The sequence below is a fragment of the Scyliorhinus canicula genome, chromosome 9, assembly GCF_902713615.1.
Source record: "Scyliorhinus canicula chromosome 9, sScyCan1.1, whole genome shotgun sequence".
Taxonomy (NCBI): Eukaryota; Metazoa; Chordata; class Chondrichthyes; order Carcharhiniformes; family Scyliorhinidae; genus Scyliorhinus; species Scyliorhinus canicula.
In genome coordinates, this window is record NC_052154.1 from 155,379,156 (window position 1) to 155,404,018 (window position 24,863).

General features: G+C 50.5%; 1 protein-coding gene and 1 long non-coding RNA gene across 4 annotated transcripts in view; one reads left to right on the forward strand and one right to left on the reverse strand.

Annotated features, from left to right (window-relative positions):
• LOC119971812 (lymphatic vessel endothelial hyaluronic acid receptor 1-like) overlaps window positions 1-24,863 on the forward strand; it is a 53,300-nt gene that overhangs the window by 20,405 nt on the left and 8,032 nt on the right. The window contains exons 4-5 of one of the 2 annotated variants that reach the window (XM_038807986.1): window positions 18,356-18,655; window positions 21,894-21,957. In XM_038807986.1, coding sequence (XP_038663914.1) covers window positions 18,356-18,655; window positions 21,894-21,957 — 364 coding nt within the window. The remainder of the gene's footprint in view (window positions 1-18,355; window positions 18,656-21,893; window positions 21,958-24,863) is intronic. The other variant, XM_038807987.1, reaches the window with a different exon arrangement.
• The window catches only part of LOC119971814, a 31,556-nt gene continuing 28,496 nt past the window's right edge, over window positions 21,804-24,863 (reverse strand). For both annotated transcript variants that reach the window (XR_005461917.1, XR_005461916.1), the window contains exon 3: window positions 21,804-21,983. This is a non-coding gene — a long non-coding RNA (uncharacterized LOC119971814). The remainder of the gene's footprint in view (window positions 21,984-24,863) is intronic.

Genomic DNA, 24,863 nt, shown 5'->3' on the forward strand with positions numbered 1-24,863 from the left:
GCAAAGCAACGCTGTATCATTCATTTTCCAGTGTTGTTGACTTTGCATGATGGGATAGGCATATGTCAGGAAGGATATTTTAGCTTTAGAGAGGGGGTGGCAACACCGATTCACATAGAATGATACCACAGCCAGAGGAGTTAAATTATGAAACCATGTTTCATAGACTAGACTGGTATTCTGAGTTTAGATGGTTTGGCAGTGATCAAGGTAGATAGAGAGAAACTATTCATCTGTGGGCAGGGGTGGATTTACAGTGAAACATATCGTGCTCGAGCACGGGGTCTCCAAAGGCAAGGGGGTCCCTGGAATTCAGATTCTCTGATTCATGTCACTCACAGCAAATCCAGTACAGATTTATATTGCAACCCTGCTCACAATTGAAAAGTCAATCACAATTCCCAATCAAGCACAACTGAGGGGTGGGACTTACCTGATCTGTTGTACCTCTTGGCTCTGTGCAGGCACCATTGGAGACATTCACATGTTCAGACCTACATGCTGCATGTGGCCAAGTTTCTGCATGGTGAGGAGTGTCAGTACGGATACAGGAGGAGGCCCAATCCAAGGTACCTGATGGGAGCAAAGCAGTGGTTGGCGGCCAGCATTTGAATCAGAGAATATGCGACCAGGAACAGCTGTCATGTGGGCAGGGTAGAAATTTGAGTTGCGTACCTGTAAATCTGAGCTCGCAGCTGCAGGAATCAAGATCATTTCCCAACCCTTCATCACCCACCCCTCCTACACATCCCATTCCGCCTTTCTTCACTCACCCATGATCCCCTTCTTTACGTCAATCTCCCCTGATTCATCTTCCCCTCTTACCCCCCAATTCTCCAGTAAGAAAACACTAATTGTGTGGTAACGAAAGAGTGTGTATGTTTATGTGAGTGTGTGTCTGCATATGTGTGGGTGACCCATTTGTATCCAGGCTCCTTCAATAGTGATCCAATCCTGAGAGTGGTCTCCACTCAGGGAGGTGCCCAGTGGCTATGTGATGAATCCCGCTAGATGCATTCTAATTTTCAATTGATGTCCTTTATTCTTTACGTGCTACCGCAAGTAGGAGCAAATCTGGCAACGTCCTCTATTATGGGGTCTCAGCTGCAACCTCTTTAGACTTCCCAATCTAATATCTATTTTATAACGACCACGACTTGAGATTTCATAAGGCCCCAGCGGCCAGATTCTCCATTCCTGAGACTAAATGACGATGCCTGCGCAGGATTCGTGGACTTCTACAATAGCAAAACTGGCACCATACCTGGACCGATTCAGCAACCGTTGAGGGGCAAGCACCGGCGCCACCTGGAACATGACTGATTCCAATGAAAAATGGTGATTCGCCAGGTCCGTGATTGACACTACGGAGGCTGACAAACTGCAGCCGCATATACACACATCACTCTCCACACTCACTCATCCCAGCTAACAAAGTGGCACTGGCTCCGCTAGAACGTGCCCATCCTGTGGTGGGTCGGCTTGGGCACGAGGGCACTTAGAGGGGTGGCCTGGGGGGCACAACCATACGACCCGTTGCATTAAGTTCAGTAGGCAGTCGGCGGCACGAGCAGCTGCAGGGCTGCCATGCAGGCTGCAGCAATGGTGTTCCATGCCTGTCCACCATGACCCCATAGCCCACCTCCTGGCTACCTCCGCTACTCCCCCGGCCTTGGCAGAAGCCCCTCCCGGCCAGTGGCACAACTGTCAGCACACTATGGCGATGTTGGGCACTTTCTGTACCCCTTCCCTCCCCCTCAGCAGCCAAAGCTCCTTCTTCACGATTTTCAATGATCAACAAGTGCTGGCCTTTTGCCGGCAACAGCCGCACCCTATGAATAAATAAAAGAAAAAAATTTCTGACCCAGCCAACTCTGTGGTGATCTCGCTGCATGCTCTTAGGTGGGGGTGGGGGGATTGAAAGAACAAGTTACAAACAAACAGGAAGAATCTTATCAGCAGGATGTGAAAATTTTGCACAAGTCAGGAGTTCCAAAGTTTTCTCTTCCTTCCTTGGTTGTCGATCTCAGAGGCGATTTAACCCTGCAACGTCAGTAACTTCCCACATAGCTGTGTCTCAGTGTTGCCAACAATTGGATTTCAAAGTCTGGTGGTGAGTGGGAACTGCCACGAGCTTCCTGGCGCTCGGCCCACCGAGGCCGGTCCACGTTATTCAACGTTAATTGGTCCACTTAACCAGGCCCCACGGGCTTCATGCCGCAAATGAAGGCTCGCCAGCCGATTCGCCGGGACCGTTCTCGCCAGCACCCTCCCTCCGCGAACAAGGTCGAGTAGCACAGCTCTTGCACAGTCAACCCCAGTCAGCTCGCAAACATGGCGCCAAGAAGATCGGCCCCAAAATTCGGCAATGCCAATCTGCCAAGGCTCCTGAACGCGGTGGAGACCAGGAGGGATGTTCTGATTTCCCTGAGCGTCCCAGAGGGTCAACCATAGTGCTGCCTGGGACGAGGTGGCAGTGGCTATAAGCTCTGGGAGTGTGACCAGGAGGACTGGCCTCCAGTGCCATAAGAAGGTCGGGTGAGTAGCCCCCTTACCGGAAACCTTTCTACCCCCACGCGAGCATCCACCCCCACACAACTCTCCATGCGACCCACAACCCTCCCTTCACCCTCCCCCCTCCTTCAACCACTCCCAACCCTTCCTTAACACCCCATCACCACTGTGAACCATGCATGTGGCTAATGATGCCCTCCCTCTCTGTGTCTCTGAGGGGAAGTTCTCCCGCAATCGCCGGGAGGGCGACCTGTTGCCTTTTCTATCTTACTCTTTTACTCTGTCCTTTCTGTGGCTCTGTTCCAATTATGGCAATCAGTGAATTTGCCCTTCCTTCTATGTTATCTATGTTCTAATGCTTAGAGTCACCAGGTATCAAATGATATCACAACAAGGTTCAAGCGGCTATCAATCAAACAGCCAAACACCAATTAGTTAGTTCAAGGTCAAGTGTACTTTATTTACACACAATTAGTCATGCAACATAAACGCTACTAGTTAACTACACCTATCGACTAAGACAACCTGTACTTAACTTTGGGTACCCGGCTTAGGTCAGAGAAACAGGATCTATTGAGTCTGAAGGAGTAACTGCTGCTCAGCTAGGCTCATCCGTTGAACTTGTACTTGCTTCTGGTTTTGCTGCAATTGGAGATGGCCGTGACTGGGGTACGAGGTCCAAGAGAGGACAAATATGTGGCGAACTCTTTTTCTTATACTTGGGGGTTTTCGTGCTTTTGGGCGGTCCTTCGGTTTGGGCCCTACTGATTGGGTGATCCCTGATCACTCTGTTCTTTCCTAACCAATAAGTAGGTGGGGATCTGAATGGCTGGGCGTGTCCCAAGCGGTCACTGACCCTGTTGTTTGCGTTTCCCTTGAACAGGGAGTGGCGCCGAAATGAAATTAAATGAAAATTGCTTATTGTCACGAGTAGGCTTCAATGAAGTTACTGTGAAAAGCCCCTAGTCGCCACATTCCAGCGCCTGTCCGGGGAGGCTGTTACGGGAATCGAACCGTGCTGCTGGCTTGCTTGGTCTGCTTTAAAAGCCAGCGATTTAGCCTAGTGAGCTAAACCAGCCCCTCTGTCTGGGACCCAAATGTCTGGGACTGTGCAGGTTGCTCGAGTACCAGTCCTTTGTTTTGGTGAAGGTGGGCCATCAAATGCTAATCGGCCCCATTAAAATGCTAATTGGACGGAGTTTCGATACCGTCTGGAATTCTTGCTTGCAAATATGCATTTCAGGCTCTGAGCCTGCCTGAGTCTTGGCTTGTCCATTTTACCCGCTAGGCTTTGCGAGTTTCTCTGTACCTAGTTATAAGTGGCCATCCCAGATGGCTACAGACAAGACAAGCAGTGGGGTGCCAGACTTAAGAATCTGCACCACCTTTGAAGAACGGGTCCTGGAGGTGACAAGGGTGGCCGAGGACAGAGCGGTCACAAACCGTGAAAGTTGGCGGAAGCCGCAGAGGTGAGGAACCACCGGGCCCCACCCGGAGGACCTGTCAAATGTAAGTTGTTATTGCCTTACTGACTGACCCATCCCTCCCACTGACCACATGTCCATTCTCCCGCAGGTCCTCCAGCCAACGTTGCCGGCCCATCCCAGGTGACCCCCTTTCCAGCCTCCCATGAGAACACATTGAAGGAGAGCTCCGAGGAAGACACAATCGATACATCGCAGCTATCATCCCCACTGTCCACCAGCGCAGATTCATGCACCTTGATGGGAAATCTTTGTCAGGCTTCTGAGGCCACAATCTGGTGAACACCACACAGATGCCGATGCACATCAGGTGGAGGCAGGAACCCCCAGACAAGGCAACAGTTGGAGGTCTGCTGGATCCCAGGGCCCAGCTGCGACCCAGTCAGATGCTGAGCCTCTGGTACAGGTATACCCGGAGCTGATGGAGACGTTAGGGAGCGGCCAGGACATTCAGAGGGAGACGTCAGTGACACTCCAGCAGGTCCATAGCCGATTGGAGGGATCCCAGAGACTACGGGCGTAAGAGATGTCACTGGCAATACGTGGCACCAAGGCCAACACTGCTAGGATGGTGACAGCAGTGTAGAACCTGGTGCACAACGTCGGCACTATGAGTGAAAATGTCCACTGCGTCATGTAGTTGGTGATGGCCATGGTTGAGGGTCTTGACAGAATGTCCGAAAAGCTGTGGAATGTCACCCAGTACCAGGTTGGTGACAGATGGGAATCTGTCACCAACAGATGTGAATGGCCGAGACGCTGTGGAGCTTGTCCCGGTTGCAGTTGGGCATTGCCAAGTCACTGCAGAACATGTCCCAGTCACTGAGGAGCATTGCCGGGGGCGTCGATACGATGCTGCGGACTATGGGGAACAGCCAGCTGCTGCCGAGGAAGGCAGGGCTCGAACTAGCTGCACCTCCGTCCCAAGGTAAACCCTGGGGCTTTATGGCACCAAGCGGGAGGAGGGGCCACAGGTCTGTCCCATGGAGTGGAGATGGTGGCCACCAGCTCCCCCAAGTTTCACCCCTCTGATGAGGCCGTGTTGCGAGGTCAGCACATGGGACAGGGCAACATGACTGTGCATGTGCCGTCGACAAGTGAGCCGGGGCCCTCCGGCCTCAAAGCCCCAGAGGACATCTGCCAGGGCCATCGAAGGCCATGGGACATGGTAAACAGCGACTACGTCCACCTCAGATGTGCATCCTGGGGAGACAACCAGACATAGCGGTAGAGCTAGGAAAGCTAAGCGCACATCAAGGATCACTGAGGGCACTGGGGGAGGGGAGAAAGGGTTGGGGGTGCAGGTAGGGATGAGGGGTGGTGGAGTGAGTGGAGCGGCACCATCGGGAGAGTGGGGTATTGTTGGACACCTGTGAACATTAAAAACACTTGAGCACAACCAGTATGATGCCTCTATCACCTTCTTCCGCAATACGGGCCGACCTCTGAATCCTTGGCCCATCTCTCGAGGCATCTCCCCCTCCCTGGGCACACCGCCTGCAGGCGACATATGTGAGCGAGCACTCAGCAGACAGGCAGGGGTCAGACTATGGCATAGATTGAGGAGCACTGGCACTTAGCTCTTTTCGGGTTTTCATCATCCCACCTTGTCCTCGACAGTGACCCATTGACGGTGACGACACAGTCCCAGCACCCTGGAGTGATGTGACACATACCCTGGGAGGTTCGGAAATGGGGTGGGGAGGTCAGTAAGGTATCGATGACGGACCAGGCTATGTCCTATTTGAAGTGGGCGAGTATGAGGGCCTTCCTAGCCCTCCGGGCATGTCGGACCCTCAGCACTGCCTCCAGCTGGTCTTCCGGTTCTTCCCCGGGATCATCCTCCAGCCCCTGCTGGTACAGCGCTGCCTCATCATCGTCGCCCTTCTTGGAGGTGGCCACATGTTTCTCATCTCCAACCTCCAGTTCATCGCCCCATTGCTGTGCCAGCTTGTGGAGGACACAGCAGACCACCACAAAGCGGATGACTCTCCGGGGGATGTACTGCAGGGCACTCCTGGAACGGTCGAGGCATCGGAACCCCATTTTAAGCAGACCGGTGCACCACTCAATCACAGTCTGAATGACCACATGGGCCTTGTTGTATCGGGTCTCCGGTTTGGTCTCCGGTCGCTGTACTGGCGTCATTAGCCAGGTCCTCAGCAGGTACCCCTTATCAACCAAGAGCCAGCCTCCCATCCAAAGAGGCCGGAGATGATCAACTGCCCCAGGATGTAGCTGACCTGCACACTCCCCAGGAAGCACGCACACACATGCATGATCTTCATGTGGTCACACATGAGCTGATGTTCCTTTTTGTTAATATAGGGCACTCCCAGCTGGCAAGGTGAGCGCAAGGCTATGAGACCCTGGACCTGTGGCATCCCAGAGATGGCGGAGAATCCTGCTGCCCGGGTATCAATGTCAAAGTTTATGTAGTTTGCTGCCTGGGCAAACAGGGAATTTGTAACCTATCAGATGCACCTGTGGGCTGTGAGATGCCGTACAGGTCCCCGTTTGAGCCCTGGAATGAGCCCGAGGCGTAAATGTTCAGAGCTGCGGTGACCTTGAAGGCCACCGGGAATGGGTGTCCTCCTCATCCTCTATGTGGTGCCAGGTCTATGGGGACATGGCACAGGTGCCGCATTGTCTCCTTGTTGAGGCATAGCCTCCTGCAGCATGCACTGTCTGTCATCTGTTCAAAGGATGAGCGGCGCCTGCACACTCTGGGTTGTCGTGGGCCTCCCGGTGTGGGTCGCTCCCTGGCCTGATGGGCAGCTGTGTCCTCAGGGTGTAGTGAACAGTCCGGCACAGGGGCCACCGCCTGGATCATCTGCAGACGCTACTCTGCCGCCGTCTCCGGCGTTTGGCCGCCGGTGTAGCAGCCGCAGCACTAGGGCAAGTTCTGCAGGGGCCAAAATAACATCCATAGCATTTAATATCTGTAAGGTATTGGGAGAGGGTGTTAGACTGACAAACAGTGGTGGCTCCCACCCCAGGACCCTCCAATCACCATTGATTCCCCCCCCCCCCTCCTGCCTGGAAGGCCCTGCCCACGCACTCCCGGCCGCAGCGGGCCCCCCTCACCGGACCCTGGACAACCACTCATAACGTCACCTGGACCGAGCTCTGGTCCCCCCCCCTCCCGTTGCACTCACACAGCCTCCGTCCGTGGACATGTCCCCGGAGCTGTGCCCCATCCCCTGGGTGTTCAGATGTTGGCTGCTGCGTGTGCCTTTCGCAGGGTTCAGGTACAGTGTCCAGGCATTGCGGTCTGATTGGAATGCTAGGAATGATTCCCACATGCTACATAGCCTGCCCACCCCGGTAATCCACTTGGGTTGTGCGAAGTGCTCACTTAACCATGATTGCTAATTCCCTGTAAGCAATGGCATTCAGCCGCATGGCCAGAGGCCTCGACAGTCAGTGGGGGTTATGGGTGGTCAGTGGGGCAATAGGGCAGCAACAAGGGTTGCACCCAGAACGGGTACACATGATCCAGGGGTTGACATGGTCGTGCCCCGTGCACTGCACTGCAGGGCTTTTTGCCCGTGAGCAAAGATGGCTACTCATCTCGTCAGTTCCCCACCAGGTTCACGTTTTTAAAAAGTACTAATTGGCGCCAGCGTGAGCACTTGCTGGGGAGGCCGCTGAATGACGGGAGGCCGTTGAATATGGGGTCGCTCCCACTAATTGTATGGAAATAGGGCTTAAGTGGTGATAATTGGTTTCTTGCCACACTATGGCGAGATCTCGATTTCGCCTATGGGAGCGGGCCGGTTTCATTGCAAACTGTTTGGCGCCTGGAGCGGTTCTCGTTTTTGGCCTCTCCCGCTATTCACCGGCCTCGTTTCGCTCGAGTGAGAGCGCCACAAGACCGGAGAATCGTGCCCCAAGTAATTTCAGTGTTATATAGGAACACAAGGAGGCCATTCAACCCCTTGAGCCTGTCAAACCATTCTGTCAGATTTTGGTTGATCTCCCTTCATTCCGTCCAACGTCCACGTGGTTGAGGTTAATTCTGAATTGGTGTTATTGATCATAAAAAAGTATCTCTTCCTTTTTTTTTTCATTTTTCCTCCAGGTGTTCGCATCTGTTGTCCATCCATGGTTGTCCATTCCTAGTAGACCTTCTTATTGTGGTAATAGTGCTCATTACTGAACATTGGGCCATTTCAGAAGTCATTCAGATTTAACCACATACTATGGACCAGGTTAGGACTGCAAGCTCCCTTCTCTGAAAGATATTCATGAACTAGTTGAGTTATTATGACAATCAACCAGCTTCAAGTTCACTTATTCTGGTGCCTGTCCTCTCCTTTCTTCAGCTCTTGACTGGTGACACTTTCAAAGGCACAGGTTGACATTTCAGCACCTCACCAATTTCCAATTCCTCATCTACATGTCTTGACAGTGATTTCTGGCAGGTCTTTTAATCATGGGCCAAGACAGGAAATATACATCACGTCAATTAGCATCTGTGAAGAGAGAAAACACTTTGGGTATATAGCCTATTGCTTATGATAGGGTCTCGTATACATTGGAGAGACTAAATGCAGATTGGGGGATAGGCTTGCTGAACACGCCTGTTCAACCTGCAGGTTTGACCCCCAAGTTTGCAGTCACTTCCCTTTTAATCCTCCACCCTCCTCCCATGCTGACCTCTCTGACCCTGGCCTGCTGCAGTGTTCAGATGAAGTTCAATGGATGCTCGAGGAACAGTACCTTTAAACGCAGCACTTCACAATCTTATAGAATAGAATCATAGAATTACTACAGCGCAGGCCATTCGGCCCTATTGGGTCTCCACCAACCCTCTGGAAGAGCACCTTACCTATCCCCACCCTATCCCCGTAACTCAATTACCTAACTTTTTGGATACTAAGGGCAATTTAGCATGGCCAATCCACCTAACCTGCACATCCTTGGACTGTGGAAGGATACCGGAGCACCCGGCGGAAACCCTCACAGACACAGGGAGAATGTACAAACTCCACACAGACAGTGACCCAAGGCTGGAATTAAGCCTGGTCCCTTGCACTGTGAGGCAGCAGTGCTAACCACTGTGCCACCGTGCCGACCCCTTTCTGGATGTAAATGGGACTTCAACAATTTTAGATCATAATCACACATCCCTATTTCTCAGACAGCAGATGCTGACCATGATTCTGTCCAACTTTTGTATCTTTACTTGTCCCATTATCATCTCCTTTTGCCCTGCAGCAGCAGCCCTTTTATTGTTTAATCTCTCCTGCCTTCCACCCCATCAGAGGCCTTCCATTGTTCTTTCCTCCCCTCTTCTCCTTTTTCTGCCTCGGTACTTGCTTAAAACCTGTTAACATGACTAACATTTTCCAGTTCTTATCAAACCTCATCAGTCTGAAACGTCAACTCTGTTTCTCTCTCCATGCTGCTTTGCTCCAACAATTTTATTTTTATTTGAGATTCACAGCCTTTTTCTTTACTAAAGGTATTTTTCAATTTCCTGGGCGGGATTCTCCTACCCCCCCCGCCGGTCGGAGAATCACCAGGGGACGGCGTCAATCCCACCCCCGCCATGTCCCGAATTCTCAGGCACCAGAGATTCGGTGGGGGCGGGAAACGCACCACGCCTGTCGGCGCCCCCTCCTCCCCGGCAATTCTCCGGCCCGCCATGGACCGAAGCCCCGCCGCTGTCATGCCGGTCCCGCCGGCGTGGATCAAACCACCTACCTTACCGGCGGGACCAGGCAGCGCGGGCAGGCTCTGGGGTCCTGGAGGGGGGGGGGGGGGGGGGGCGCAGGGCGATCTGGCCCCGGGGGGGTGCCCCCACGGTGGCCTGGCCCGCGATCGGGGCCCACCGATCGGCGGGTGGGCCTGTGCCGTGGGGGCACTCTTTTCCTTCCACCTTCGCCATAGTCTTCACCATGGCGGAGGCAGAAGTGACCCCCTCCCCTGCTCATGCGCAGGGATGACGTCAGCAGCCGCTGATGCTCCGGCGCGTGCGCGGACATCCGTCTGCCAGCGAAGTCCCTTTGGCCTCGGCTGGCGTGGCGCCAAAGGCCGTTGCCGCCGGCCGGCGGGGCGCCAACCACACCGGCGCAGGCCTAGCCCCTCAATGTTAGGGCTTGGCCCCTAAAGGTGCGGAGACTTCTGCACCTTTGGGGCAGCCCGACGCCGGAGTGGTCACGCCACTCCATCCCGCCGGGACCCCCCGGGTAGGGGCGAATCCCGCCCCCTGTATCCAAAGATTTGTTTTGGGGACTAGGCTCAAAAGGGAGAGGAATGAATGGACTCCCCATTATGAACAGCACGGTAGCACAATGGTTAGCATTGTGGCTTCACAGCGCCAGGGTCCCAGGTTCAATTTCTGGCTGAGTCACTGGCTATGTGGAGTCTGCATGTTCTCCCTGTGTCTGCATGGGTTTCCTCCAGGTGCTCTGGTTTCCTCCCACAAGTCCCGAAAGACGTGCTGTTAGGTCATTCGGACATTCTGAATTCTCTCTCTGTGTACCCGAACAGACGCCGGAGTGTTGCGACTAGGGGCTTTTCACAGTAACTTTATTGCAGTGTTAATTTAAACCTACTTGTGACAATAAAGATTATTATTATTATTTTCCACCATGCTGGATGTTCATTGTTAGTCGATTTACTATTTGTCTGTCTTCAATGCCCTAGGATTCTCTTTATTTGCCCATAACTCAGGCGCGTCCACACTCTGAATCACTCCTATGGCTTTTCTGTATGCTGCCCGAGCGCACCACTGTTTCCCTTGGTGCTTTGGTAACCTAGTTTGTGGTTTTGTGTGTGAAACTGCAAGACTCAGCGATGCATATGTGAACCTGCAACAGGCGTTCTGCGGCACAAACCATAAGCACCAAGCCCATCCTTTTTCCTGGGTTTCTGGCAAGAGTGCCTCAGGAGATTCACCTCCCCATTCCTGGAGACATACCGATAATCTGGGAGCGTTGGCCACCCAGAAGCTATCACAAGATCTGACTTTGTGCTGGAGTACTTGGCAGATAGCGAGTTGTCCGATCATTTTACATCGCTTCCTGTTTTGATTTCCCTTGAAGTCAATGGGAAGCAATGTAAAACAGGCTTCCCCCTTACTATAATCCATTTAACACTGCTGCGCAATACAAATTGTCCCATTTTGGTTTTGTGGGTCAGAGTAACAGGGAAATTCACAGGTTCAAAGCTCTACAGCTTCGAAACTGATCAATAACAACTTGCATTCATGTAGCATTTTTAATGTGGTAAAATGTTCAAAGCTGCTTCTTAGGAGTGGCAGGCAAACAAAATTTCTTCTTAGAATCCCTACAGTGCAGAAGGAGGCCATTCTGTCCATCGAATCTGCACCGACCCTCCAAAAGAGCACCCTGCCTAGGCCCACACCTCCGCTCTACCCCCATAACCCCATCTAATCTTTGGACACTAAGAGTTAATTTAGCATGGCCAATCCATCTCAGCTGCACATCTTTGGAATGTGGGAGGAAACTGAGGCACCCATGCAGACATGGGGAGACACAAGACAGTAACCCAAGGTCGAATTGAACCCGGTCTCTGGTACTGTGAGGCAGCAGTGCTAACACTGTGCCACTGTGCCACTGCATCTTAGAGCTGGGGACCAAAAGCTTGGTCAAGGAATTGTGGAATTCTCTGTTCCTGTGGCCAAGGGAAGATCCGCGGGTGTTTCACAACAGGAAAATTGGCGCGAACCCCTCACCAATTCTGGTACCGATGAGGGGGCTAGCACCGGCCTCGTGTAAAACACCCGCTGAGCGTGCGGAAAACGGCCAGAGAATCGCAGGGTCCCCAGACCGCGCTTGCGCAGGGCTGACAAGCAGCACTGTTTGCACTGGAAATCATGCGCCGACCATGCTGGACCGCCTACCTGCCCGCCCCGACCTCGCAGCCCACCTTCTGGCCACCCCCTATCACTCTCCCAGCCCTAGAAGAAGCCCCCCAGTCAGCGGCACGGATCCCGGCCGAGTGTGGCGGTGCTGGACACTGTCTGCAGCCAGCACAGCAGGTTCCCAAATGCTGGAACCACCCGTGGCCCACGCCATCGGGAATTAGGCCCATCGGGGGCGGCGCATAGCGGGTGGGCCAGCTGATGATGCGCCAACGGCGTTGCGACTGTGCGCGTCACGCGTCCCAATAATGCCGATGTGGATGGGGCGGAGCATCGCAAACCTGCGTCAAATCGGCACCTGCCCCGATTCCGGCGTCGCAAGCCATTCTCCGTCCAATCTCCCATCCCAATTTCTGCATCGGGGTACAGATAATTCCGCCCATGGATTTTAAGGAACATCTTAGAGGAAAGAGATGGTTGGAGAGATTAGAGAGGGAATTAGGGTCCAGGCAACTGAAAGTATGCTGCCAATGGTGGCGGAATGAAAATTGAGGATACTGAGGAGGCCAGAACTGGAGGAATGCAGAGATAGCACAGGGTTGTAGGGCTGGGGGCGGCTACAGAGATGGGGCAAGGCAAGGCAATGAAGGAATTGGAAAACAGAGAAGAATTTTGAATTCAAAGAGTTATCAGACAACGAGTCAGTGCAGGTCAGCGAGCAGAGGGGATGATGGGGAAGAGGACTTGGTTTGAGTATAGAAAATGGAATGAGAATTTTGGATGACCTGAAGTTTAGGGAGGATGGAAGAGGGGGATTTGGCCAGGAGAGGCATTAGAATAGTCATGCCCAGAATGAACAAAAGCCTGGAGGAGCGTTTCAGTAAACGATGAGCTGAGGCAGGGGTGGATATGGGCGATGTAATGGAAGTGGAAGTAGGTAGTCTTGGTGATAGGGGTCCGTAGATCAGATGACGATCAAGCAAGACGCAGAGGTTGTGAAAGGTCTGCTCAACTTGAGATAATGAAAGGGAAGATGGAAGCAACGAACAGGATTTGTGGTAGGAACTGAAGACAATGGCTGAGTGATTCCCAACATTTAATTGGGAGTAGCAGCCGGGAGGTTAGGTGTTGAATCCTGGAAACTCTTGGACAATCAAGGCAGGTTGACGCCCTAGATGGACAGGGGGTGGGGGTGGGAAGAATTCCTCATAGCCTGGTTCTTAGTTTACAAAATGTATTGAACTAAGCAGATTTCCATCCTCTTAAGAACTTATTGTTTCTCTTTTGAATTCTGTTAGCTGTCAGACAGATGGTCGACAGCTTTCAGAAAGCAGACCCTGTTTATTTCCTCCTTCTATCACTGCTCCTTGAACACACAGCAATTAATTCCCATTGTTATTCACCATTTTCGGTTCATTTCCAAATTTAATTACTTCACATTTAAATGAATCATTTGCACATTTTCTTCCCTATCCTTTCATTTTCCATTCACTTCTCCTCCTCTCCCCCTGTTCATCTTGTTCCCAAATAAAACAACCTCCCAGCTTTAAACTAAATTTTATATAAAGGATTTTTTTGACAAGCCTGACTTTAGAAAAAAAAACTCTGAAAGTATGTTTTTTAAAATTTTAAAAACAGGAATAAAAGCAGAAACAGGGAGATTTTGCGAGTTTAAATGGTAATGATGGCAGACGTGTAAAACTTTACTTGATTCAGCCTCAAGAGAGCTGAGCTTTTCCTTGGGCAAGAGTGCAGAATGGACAACTGTTTTCCACTCTGGCCTGTTTTCTATTCCAACAATATCAATGATGTGGAGATGCCGGCGTTGGACTGGGGTGAGCACAGTAAGAAGTCTTACAACACCAGGTTAAAGCCCAACATGTTTGTGTCGAATCACCTGAGGAAGGAGCTGTGCTCCGAAAGCTAGTGATTCAATAAAACCTGTTGGACTTTAACCTGGTATGAATATCAATGATTTACTGTTGCCCACTTCACTCTGCTATCTCACAAGATCATTTTTATTCCTGGAATAAGTTGGAATGTAAATGTCTGTTGAACAAAGGAACTGATCCCCTTCCATTTCCAACCTGCTATGTACAGGACACTTAGCTTCCCTGACACCTCCCTACCTCCCTTTTCTCCCTTCCTTCCTCCTGTCCCAAAGGTCTTGACCACATTAATTACACTATTGACTCCTTATTCCATGACAGCTTTCTCAGTACTCCTCGATTCCCTGCCCTTTTTCCCTTGACTCATTAATCTTTGTTCCTTGATCCTTGACATAAGACGCCAACTGTGACTCAGTGGATAACACTCTTGGCTATGAGGTAGCAAGCTGCGATTCATGTGCCACTCCAAACTTCAGCAGATTCTGGGCTGACACTCCTAGGGCCGCACTGTAGGAGATAATTCTTGAATATTAACCATGGTTCCCTCTCTGGTGGATGCAAAAGTTCCTTCCGCACTGTTTTGAAAAAGAGTAGACAAGTTCTCCCTAGTGTGCTGGAGCCAATATTATCTTTCAACAACATCACGGCAAATAAATTACCTGGTGATTATCACATTGCTATTTGTGGGAGCTTGCTGTACACAAGTTCACTACAGCATTTCCCACATAACAACAGTGTGCACACTTCAAAAAAGTACTTGTTTGACAGTAAAACGTTTTGGGATATCCTTAGGTTCTGAAAGATGCTATAGAAATCCAATTCTTCAGGACTTCCTGTGACAGGTGCACTGAGCGGACACAGGAAAGGTGGCTCTCCTCTGGGGACTCAAAAAAGTAGCACTTTTAGCATGATAATAGGCCACTAAACAACCCCCACCCATCCCCCACCACAACCCACACTCCTCCAAGCCCACCACAACTAACGAGGAATGCACGGAAATAACTCCAGGACCCCAAAAGACAGTAGAATCAGCAAAACCCTAGAGAGGGAGCAATAGACGTCGGCGAGCATGTGGGATGAGTCAGAGCCAGCTGCACCCGAGCAGGCTGTGTCGCCGGAGCTCACGCCGGACTACCCAACGATATGCGAGCGGATGGACCTCCTGACTCGGGAGCTATTAAAACACAAAGACACCATCAAGCTTGAAATTATGGCAACAGTGAAGGCAGAGGTCGTGGATGCCCTGGCCCCCTTCAAGGTAGTGCTAGAAAACATGGACCAATGGTTGGAGGCACAGGAGGCATCAATCAGAGACCTGGACAGCACGGTGACGCAGTGGTTAGCACTGCTATCTCACGGCGCCGAGGGCCCCAGTTCGATCTCAGACCCAGGTCACTGTCCACGTGGAGTTTGCACATTCTCTCGTGTCTGCGTGGGTCTCACCCCCACAACCCAAAGATGTGCAGGTTAGGTGGACTGGCGATGCTAAATTGAAAAAAAAAAGAATTGGGCACTTAAAAAATTTTTTTAAATCAGCAACCGAGAGAAAGCAGCGACCGACCATAGTGACAGTATCGCCTTTTTGGACACAGAAATGGCAAGGTTGGTAGCGACGCAAGGGACACTGAAGGGGAAGGTCGAGTACCAAGAGAACCGATCGCACCACCAAAACCTCCGCATCGCAGGTCTGCCGGTGGGTATCAAGGGCATGAACCCTATAGAATCAGTGGCCTAGATACTGGGTAACTTGGTCGGAAGGGAGAGCATTCCCAAACCCCCAGAGATAGACAGAGCCCACAGGTCACTCAGGCCAAAGCCTAAAGGGCTGTCATAGAGTTCACCAGCACCAGGATCAGGAGAAGACCCTGAACTGGGCAAGACACACAAGGTTCTGTCAGTGGGAAGGCCACTCGATCCGAGTGTACCAGAACATTTGGGCAGATATGGCCAAACAACATGCTGAATTTAACGCAGCTAAGACAGCCCTTTACAGGAGTGGGGTGCAGTTTGGGACGGGTAACCTTCCAGGGAAGGAGTACTACTTCACCACACTGGCTGAGGGGGATGGGTTTGTGCGCAGACACGGGCTGGGAAGGCAGAGGCAACAGCGGCAACAGTAGAAACAAACTCTTAATAAAGAAAAGGACAATGGCACAGGATAGAACTGCCTGGCTTTCAACCTGAGTCCCAGGAAGGAGGAGGTGAGAGCGATAAGGTGCAGAGACGGGGCAGTGGGAGCGTAAATGCTGGCTAAGGCATGTTGTACATGAAGGTGCGCAAACAACAACGCCAAGAATGACCATCTTGGCAGATCCCCAAAAAGGAAACCCCGGAATGCAGAGCACATCCACATGGAGTAAATGGCATTGGCAATCATCTTGGATGCTCCTGGAGCACAGGGGCGCAGCCACAAGGTAAGTATGGTTTACCCAGCAGGAGGGGGGCAGAAATCACCCATCAGAATAGTCACCTGGAAAGTCAGGGGACTGAATGGACTCATCACCACCCTTGTTTTTAGTACCCGGGACATGACCCCTGCAAATCCCTCCCAGTACCCCTCAGCTTAGGGCATGCCCAAAACATGTGCACGTGGTTCGCTGGTCCTCCCGCGCACCTAGCGCATTTGTCCTCTATCCCGAAGAATTTGCTCATCCAAGCCACCGTCATATGGGCCCGGTGAACGACCTTAAATTGAATCAGCCCGAGCCTAGCACATGTCGCAGTCGAATTTACCCTACTCAGGGCCTCTGCCCACAGCCCATCCTCCATTTCCCCGCCTAGCTCCTCCTCCCATTTAAGTTTCAGTTCCTCTGTCTGGGACCCTTCCTCCCTCAGAGCACCTTATATATACCCGAGACTCTGCCCTCCCCTTCTTCCCTCCTAGAGACTATTCTGTCGAGGATCCCCATTGGCGGGAGGCGTGGGAAAGATGGGACCTGTCTACGAACAAAGTCCCGCAACTGTAGGTATCTAAAATCATTTCCCCTTACCAACCCAAATTTCTCATCCAAGCTCCTCAGACTCGCAAAGCTCCCTTCCAGGAACATATCGCCCACCCTTCCCGCCCGCCGCCATACTCGGAACCCTCCATCCATACTCCCGGGGGCAAACCGATGGTTGTCGCAGATTGCCGCCCAGACAGACGCCCCCATCTCCCCCACATGCCTCCTCCACTGGCCCCATATCCGCAGGGTCGCCACCACTACCGGGCTGGTGGTGTACTTGGCCGGCGGCAGCGGTAGAGGAGCCGTGACCAGGGCTGCCAAGCTGGAGCCCCTGCACGAAGCCGCCTCCACCCGCTCCCAAATAGACCCCGTACCCACCATCCACTTCCTTATAGCGATGTTGGCCGCCCAGTAATAATTGATCAGACTCGGCAAAGCCAGCCCTCCCTCGCTGTGGTTCCTCTCCAACATCGCCTTCTTCACCCGCGGGGATTTTCCCGCCCAGACAAAGCTCATGATCAGCCCGTTAACTCTTTTGAAGAAGGACTGTGGGATAAAGATCGGGAGGCACTGAAAAATAAACAAAAATCGAGGGAGGATTGTCATCTTTACAGTCTGCACCTCCCCTGCCAGCGACAGCGGGAGTGCCTAGGGTTCACTCCTGGGTGAAACTACTGTATAGTGCTCCCATAGCGAGCGTAGACAAACGCCACCAGCTCCAGATACTTCTGGCTGCACAGACAGGAGGCCTCGGTAGCGCAGTGGTTAGCACTGTTGCTTAACAGCGCCAGGAACCTGGGTTCGACTCCCGGCTTGTGTTAATGTCTGTGCGGAGTCTGCATCTTCTGTCCGTGTCTGCGTGAGTTTCCTCCGGGCGCTCCGGTTTCCTCCCACAAGTCCCGAAAGACGTGCTTGTTAGGTGAATTAAACATTCATTGAGGAAGAATTTTGACAGGGGTTAAGAGCTCGCTGTCTGAAAGGGTTGCAAATGCTGAAACCCACATTGCACCACCGTGCCTCCCCTATGTTTCCTGGTTTGGTTCAATTAGTTTCATTCAATTTCAACAATGCTGCCCAACAAATATTGTGCTGAGTTCTGGGCATCACACTTGAAGGATATTGGCCTGGGTGAGTACCGCATAGATTTACCAGGATGATACTAAATTGAAGGCCTTAAATTAGAAAGACAGGTCTGCATAAACTAGGCGTGTGTTCCTTTGAGTTTATAAAATTAAAGCGGTGATCTGAGGCGTTTAAGCAGATAACTGAGTAGAGTTGATAGAGTGAAACTATTCCCTCTGATGGAGAGCCCAGAACAAGGGGGCACAAGCTTAAAATAAAGCCAGGTTGTTCAGTGGTGTTGTCTGCAAGCACTTTTTCACACAAAAGGAAAGTAGGAATCTGGGACTTTCTCCTTCCCAATGGACGCCAAGGTCAATTAGAAATTACAAAACTGAAATTGATTGTTTTTTGGTTTCTAAGGTTATCACGAGTTATAGAACATTGATGTGTAAATAGACATAAGCCACAAATCAGTCATAATCTATTTAAATGGTACAACAGGTTCAAGGAGCTGATTTGTCTTCTCCTGTTCCTATGTTCCTCTTGGCAGTTGGTTATTCACCAATCAGGAGTAGCTGTGCAATCTTTATTTAATGTCTAACTTCACTTTTGTCCTTTCTTCAGATGCCCACAAGACGAATACTTGTGAGCCGCTCATGAAGCAGACCAGAACTGCTGCCATGCATCCAACAAAAACATCATTAATCGACCTGGGTTCCATTAACACGAACATGGCAACAGAATTCAGCTCTGAAACTATGCCCGTACCAGACGCCAAAACAACCCATGTATCTTGGGAGACAAATTCTTTTTTGTCAACCTCGATCAGCACAGCTGCTCGTTCAACCTCCTCCTCAGAATTTCTCAATACATCAATGAGAGGGGAAGACCACAAACTAACCAGCAATGGAGTCATCTACTGGGGTGAGATTCTCGGACATTATTTATTTCTATTCTAAAAGCTAAGCCAAACATCCGAGTGCTGAAATGTTTGAGGAGGTGACCTTTAAGTGTTAAATCAAAACAGATCCTGGCCTGTCAGGAATGGTGTTCCAAAGGATCCTTTTGAGGAAGAAGAGAACCGTAGCCAAGTTTCCTCCCTGTTCAGCGGCAGCAGTAAAACTGTTATCCATTCATTGCAGATTCCATCTGTCATTGCTTATTCATATATTTATGTATAAAACAATGCCTTCTATCTCCAGCTTTTTAGATTAAGAAACTTGAATGGGAGGGTAAATGCCCACTGATACTAGTGTAGCTTCTATGGCTCTATACCTAGGGCAACATCAAAAGAAGATACAGCAAGGTAAATCAAACATTGGTGATTGGGTGACAACAAGCATTGAGTTTAAAAACCTGATGATTGCAAGAGGTAAGGAGGAGGGTCAACTGTTCAGAGGTGTTGTGCAGGACGTGACACAATGAATCCTGCTTCCAGGTGAGGAAGGTTCAGGAAAATTAAATAAATTGATGCTTGCAGCCGAGAAACAAGGTTTACCCATTTATTTCATTGGTCAACTTTTCAGCTGCATTGTGCAGCTGATTAACGGTGATTGTTGTTATGTCAGCAAATTGTGATATCCCCTAGGCAGAAAATAGATAACCTGGCTAGGGCGGGGTGTTGGTGAGATTGGACAAGGGAGGAACCTTGGTCAAGATGCTGAGATAACACTCTGTTCGTCTTCAAAATGTTCCACAGTCCCTAATATCTAAGCTTCAGAGACTCTTCTGTTTGAAAGGTAGAATCTACAGTACCCTAGTGTTACATTTGAGTGTTAGATTCAAGGCTTAACGTGGGACTTAAATCCACAAACTTCTAACTCAGAAGTGCTACAAGCTGATATTTTCAAGTGTTTGAGATGTACCATGCAGAGATAATGCCATATCTTCACACCACAGTATTACTGGGAATCTCCTTGGCATTGTTCCCGCTCTGTCACCATTACTTCAATAGAAAGCTTGTTTATATACAGGGACAGAGGTTTTCATCAAATATACAGCAAAGTTATGACAACAAGTTTGAGCAGCTCTGAAAATGTTTTTCTTATGCTCGCTTTATTTTCCACTGACCTGTAACCTTGATTACGTTGATGGATCACGGGGGACATGAAAGGACCTAAATTTCCATCCGTGCATCGGGTATCCTGAGTTGGGAGAAGTCCCCCACCGCCAACCCAACTTCTAAGAATGTCTGACCGAACATCAGATTTTCATTCCAGGGCGGCAGGGCTCCCTGGAGTCAAGCTGGCCGACCCTGGAACGTGCGAAGCGGATTATTTAGTGTTAACTCATGTAAACCCAAACCCCCAACCCGACCATACTAATAAAGTCTGTATCCATCATGGGCAGACCTCAGGACCCATGCTGAAATTAGATAAAATAAAGTTCTAAGTGTCTGCTGCAGACTTAATTTTTAAAAACACTAATTTATAAAAACCCATTTACTACATTTACATTCCTTCAACCACATTATCCCTTACATCATCACCATTGAGCCCTGGCTACTACATGCATCTCCTGATGAGCATTTTCATTTTGGAAATCATGGATGTCCACTGTGGCAGTCCTGTGAAATGTTTTTTCGGCCTTGCCTTGGTACAACCATGCAGACTCCCCACAGGAGGATGCCATTCTCTACACTAAACTCCTGTTGCTTAGTTGCGAATGCTCACAGTTCTTCTGGAAGTTTCCCCTGTAGTCCACCATGTAAGATGATGTGGCGCAGTTTTGTCAATGTAGATTCATGCACAAATTTGTGAGGCCATGACAGGTAACGTTTCCATGAAGTTTAGTACCAATGCAACTTTGTCCGCTACTAGCGGGGATGGGGGAGAGTGGTGGGGGAGATGGAATAGACAACGGAAGTCGGCTAAGGGCATCCACATGTGCAATCTGCTATTCGTACGTTGCCATCAGCAATGTCCATCACAGAATCCTGCCCGAAGCTATTGGTGATATCATTTTATCTTCTTTGAAAAAGTTGGGTAAGGGCTTATGATCCGTGATTATTGCAAGATAACAACTATAGACCTCTTGGTGAAACATTTTAACCACAAAGATCATGGGCAGTCCTTTCTTTTCAATTTGAGTATAACAGCACTCTGCATCAGCCAAGGTTCTTGATGAGTAGGCTAACACTGCTCTCTCCCTCGCCACTCTGTCCCATCGTCCCACCGATGGGTCAACACTGCTCCAATGCCATAACGGGAGATGTCGCACGTGAGGATCAGTGGTTTTGGCAGGTCATAGTGTGTCAGTAGTCTAGAGGAAAACAGCTGGCGCTTTACTCTAGCAAATGCCTCCTCTTATGACGCCTTACATGCCCATTTTTGGTGCTTCTTTAGGAACGCATGCAGAGGTGCCAGTATGGTTGCCAAATTCAGAATACAATTTCCATAATAATTAATGATCCCGAGGAATTATCCTAGCTCTGTTATGTTCTCTGGCATTGGGGCCCACATGATAGTTCGGACCAATCAGGGCCGGCTCTCATGAGGTGATTTCTATGAGCTGATGGTGTCACGGGAGATCAACAGGGTCACTTCCTGGTCCTATTGAGGGTTACTAAACTAACTAAAATCAGAAAGATTAAATATATAAAAAGCATCTTTCAAAATGGACTAATGGAAATATTTTTATTTATTCCATTGTAATTTGGAACAGCTCTATTAAGGGCAGCACAGTAGCACAGTGGTTAGCATTGTGGCTTCACAGTGCCAGGGTCCCAGGTTCGATTCCCTGCTGGGTCACTGTCTGTGAGGAGTCTGCACGTTCTCCCCGTGTCTGCATGAGTTTCCTCCAGGTGCTCCGGTTTCCTCCCACAGTCCAAAGACGTGCAGGTTTTGTGGATTGGCCATGTTAAATTGCCTTTAGTGTCCAAAAAGGTTAGGAGGGGTTATTGGGGTAAGGGGATAAGGTGGAAGTGAGGGCTTAGGTGGGTCAGTGCAGACTCGATGGGCCGAATGGCCTCCTTCTGCACTGTGTGTTCTATGTTCTAAATCGCCCCTTAAACTTAACCACTCTAAGTTGAACAATCGAGATACACTCGTCTCTCAATGAAACTGAAGTCCTATAACTGGACGTTTGTTTTATTTTCGAGTTAATTAGCTGAAATCATCATATTTATTGTGTGATTAATACTCGTCTCTTTGTGAACTTGCAGTATTGTTTGTAGTGGTGATCATTCTGCTCGTGGTCCTCGTGGCTGCAGTTTATTGCCTCAGAAGGTACGTTTTCTCCCAGGTGGCAAGCACTACATGCCAAGTGGAAAATGGAATTGTTAGAATACATTTTTAAAAATATTTTATTCAGACATATATATAAACAAATAACAAACAAAACAAATAAGAGCAGAAGCAAAATTATACAGCATAATAACTAACCAGCATTCACTTCCCCACTGCCCTTCCCCTTTTCCCGTCCTGCCTCCCCCATTTTAACCCCCTTCTATTCCTCAATACTTTGGACATGACCTCCGCAAACCCCTGCCAGAATTCCCTAAGCTTCGGGCATGTCCAGAACATATGAACATGGTTTGCTGGTCCTCCTGCACACCTTGTGCACCTATCTTCCACCCCAAAGAACCTGCTCTTCCAGGCCACTGTCATGTGGGCCCGGTGAACGACCTTAAACTGTATCAGGCTGAGCCTGGCACATGGTGTGGACGCGTTGACTCTGCTCAAAGCATCCGCCCAGAGACCGTCCTCTATCTCTCCACCTAACTCCTCTTCCCATTTGTGTTTCAGCTCCTCGGTCTGTGTTTCCTCTGACCCCATAAGCTCCTTATAAATTTCCGAAACCCTCCCTTCTCCCACCCACACTCTGGAAACTACCCGATCATGTATCCCCCTTGGTGGTAGGAGCGGGAAGGTTGAGACCTGTCTGCGTAGGAAGTCTCGCGCCTGCAGGTACCTAAACTCATTCCCTCCCGCCAATTCAAATTTCTCCTCCAAATCCCTCAGGCTGGGAAAGCTCCCCTCTATGAACATATCGCCCATCCTCTCGATCCCTGCTCTCTGCCACCTCCAGAACCCTCCACCTAACCTCCCCGGGGCAAACCGGTGATTATTGCAAATGGTGACCAGACCGATGCTCCTTCTGCTCCCACATGTCTTCTCCAATGCCCCCAGCCTCTCAGGGCTGCGACCACCATGGGGCTGGTGGAGTAGCGTGCCGGCGGGAACGGCAGAGGCGCCATTACCAAAGCCCCCAAACTAGTACCCTTACAAGATGCCATCTCTACTCGCTCCCACACCGACCCCCCCTCCCCGCACCATACACTTCCTAATCATGGCCATATTCGCCGCCCAGTAATAATTACTAAAGTTCGGGAGTGCCAGCCCGCCCTCCCCCCAGCCGTGCTCCAACATCCCCTTTTTAACTCACGGGGTCTTCCCCGCCATACAAAGCCTGAGATTACTTTGTTGACCCGTTTAAAAAAGGTCCGAGGAATAAAGATGGGGAGACATTGAAACATGAACAGGAATATCGGGAGTACCATCATTTTCATTGTCTGTACCCTCCCAGCCAGTGACAACGGGAACACGTCCCACCTCCAAAAATCCTCCTTCATTTGGTCTACTAGTCGGGCCAGATTAAGCTTGTGCAGCCGGTCCCATTCCCGCGCCACCTGGATGCCTAGGTACCTGAAAGCTTCCCCCTACCACTCTAAACGACAGCTCCCCCAATCGCCTCTCCTGCCCCCTTGCCTGGATCGCGAGCATCTCACTTTTCCCCATGTTCAATTTATAACCCAAAAACCGGCCAAAATCCCCCAGAATCCCCATAATTTCTTGCCTCCCTTCAAATGGGTCCGACACATATAAGAGCAGATCACCCGGGTACCCTTACACACTGTGTTCCACCCCTCCCCAGACCAGTCCCTTCCAGCCCTTTGAGGCTCTCAATGCAATTGCCAGCGGCACTATGGCCAATGCGAACAACAAAGGGGAGAGGGGGCATCCATGCCTCGTCCCCCGGTGCAGTCTAAAATAGCCCAATGTCAGCCTGTTCGTCCTGGTACAGCAGCCTGACCCAGTCAATGAAGCCCCGTCCAAATCCAAACCGCCCCAATACCTCCCACAGATAATCCCATTCCACCCGGTCAAATGCCTTCTTTGCGTCTATTGGTACCACTACCTCCACGTCCCTACCCTCTGGGGGCATCATGATAACATTCAACAGCCTTCTTACGTTGGCTGTCAATTGCCTCCCCTTAACAAATCCTGTCTGGTCCTCACCACTCACAACTGGGACCCAGTCCTCAATCCTTGGGGACAAGATCTTAGCCAACAATTTGGCGCCTACATTTAGTAGGGAGATCGGTCTGTAGGACCCGCATAACTCCGGGTCCTTATCCCAATTCAGGATCAATAAGATATTGGCCTGTGACATAGTCGGGGGAAGTGCCCCTCTCTCCCTTGCCTCATTAAATGTCCTCATCAACAGCGACCCCAGCATCCCAGAGAACTTTTTGTAAAACTCCACGGGATACCCATCCGGTCCCGGGGCTTTACCCGACTGCATGACCTTCAGCCCATCCGCTATCTCTTCCACCCCGATCGGAGCCCCAACCCGTCTACCAAGTATTCATCAACCTTCGGGAACTTCAGCCCCTCTAAGAATTGCCTCATCCCATCCAGCCCAGCTGGGGGTTCCGTTTCATGCAGCCTGCTGTAGAATTTTTCGAACACCTTATTGACCCCAGCTGAATCTCTGACCAGGTTCCCATCTCTGTCCCTTACTTGCCCAATCTCCCTGGCCGTCTCCTGCTTTCTGAGCTGCTGAGCAAGCATTCTACTTGCCGTCTCCCCATATTCATAAATCGCCCCCCTCACCTGCTCTACTGCCTTCCCTGTAGTTAACAAGCCAAACTCCTGTAGCCTTCATCATTCCCTTAGAAGCCCTGCCTCTAGGGTCAATGCATACCTCCTGTCAACCTGTAGTATTTCCCTTATCAATCGGTCCATCTCTGCTCTGTCTGTCTTCTCCCTGTGGGCCCGTATCAAGATCAGCTCCCCTCTAACCACCGCCTTCCAGACCACCGCAGCCAAAACTTTGCCCGTGTCGTTGACTTCCAGATAATTCTGGATACATTTCGTCAGCCGCCCACACACCTCCTCATCTGCTAAAA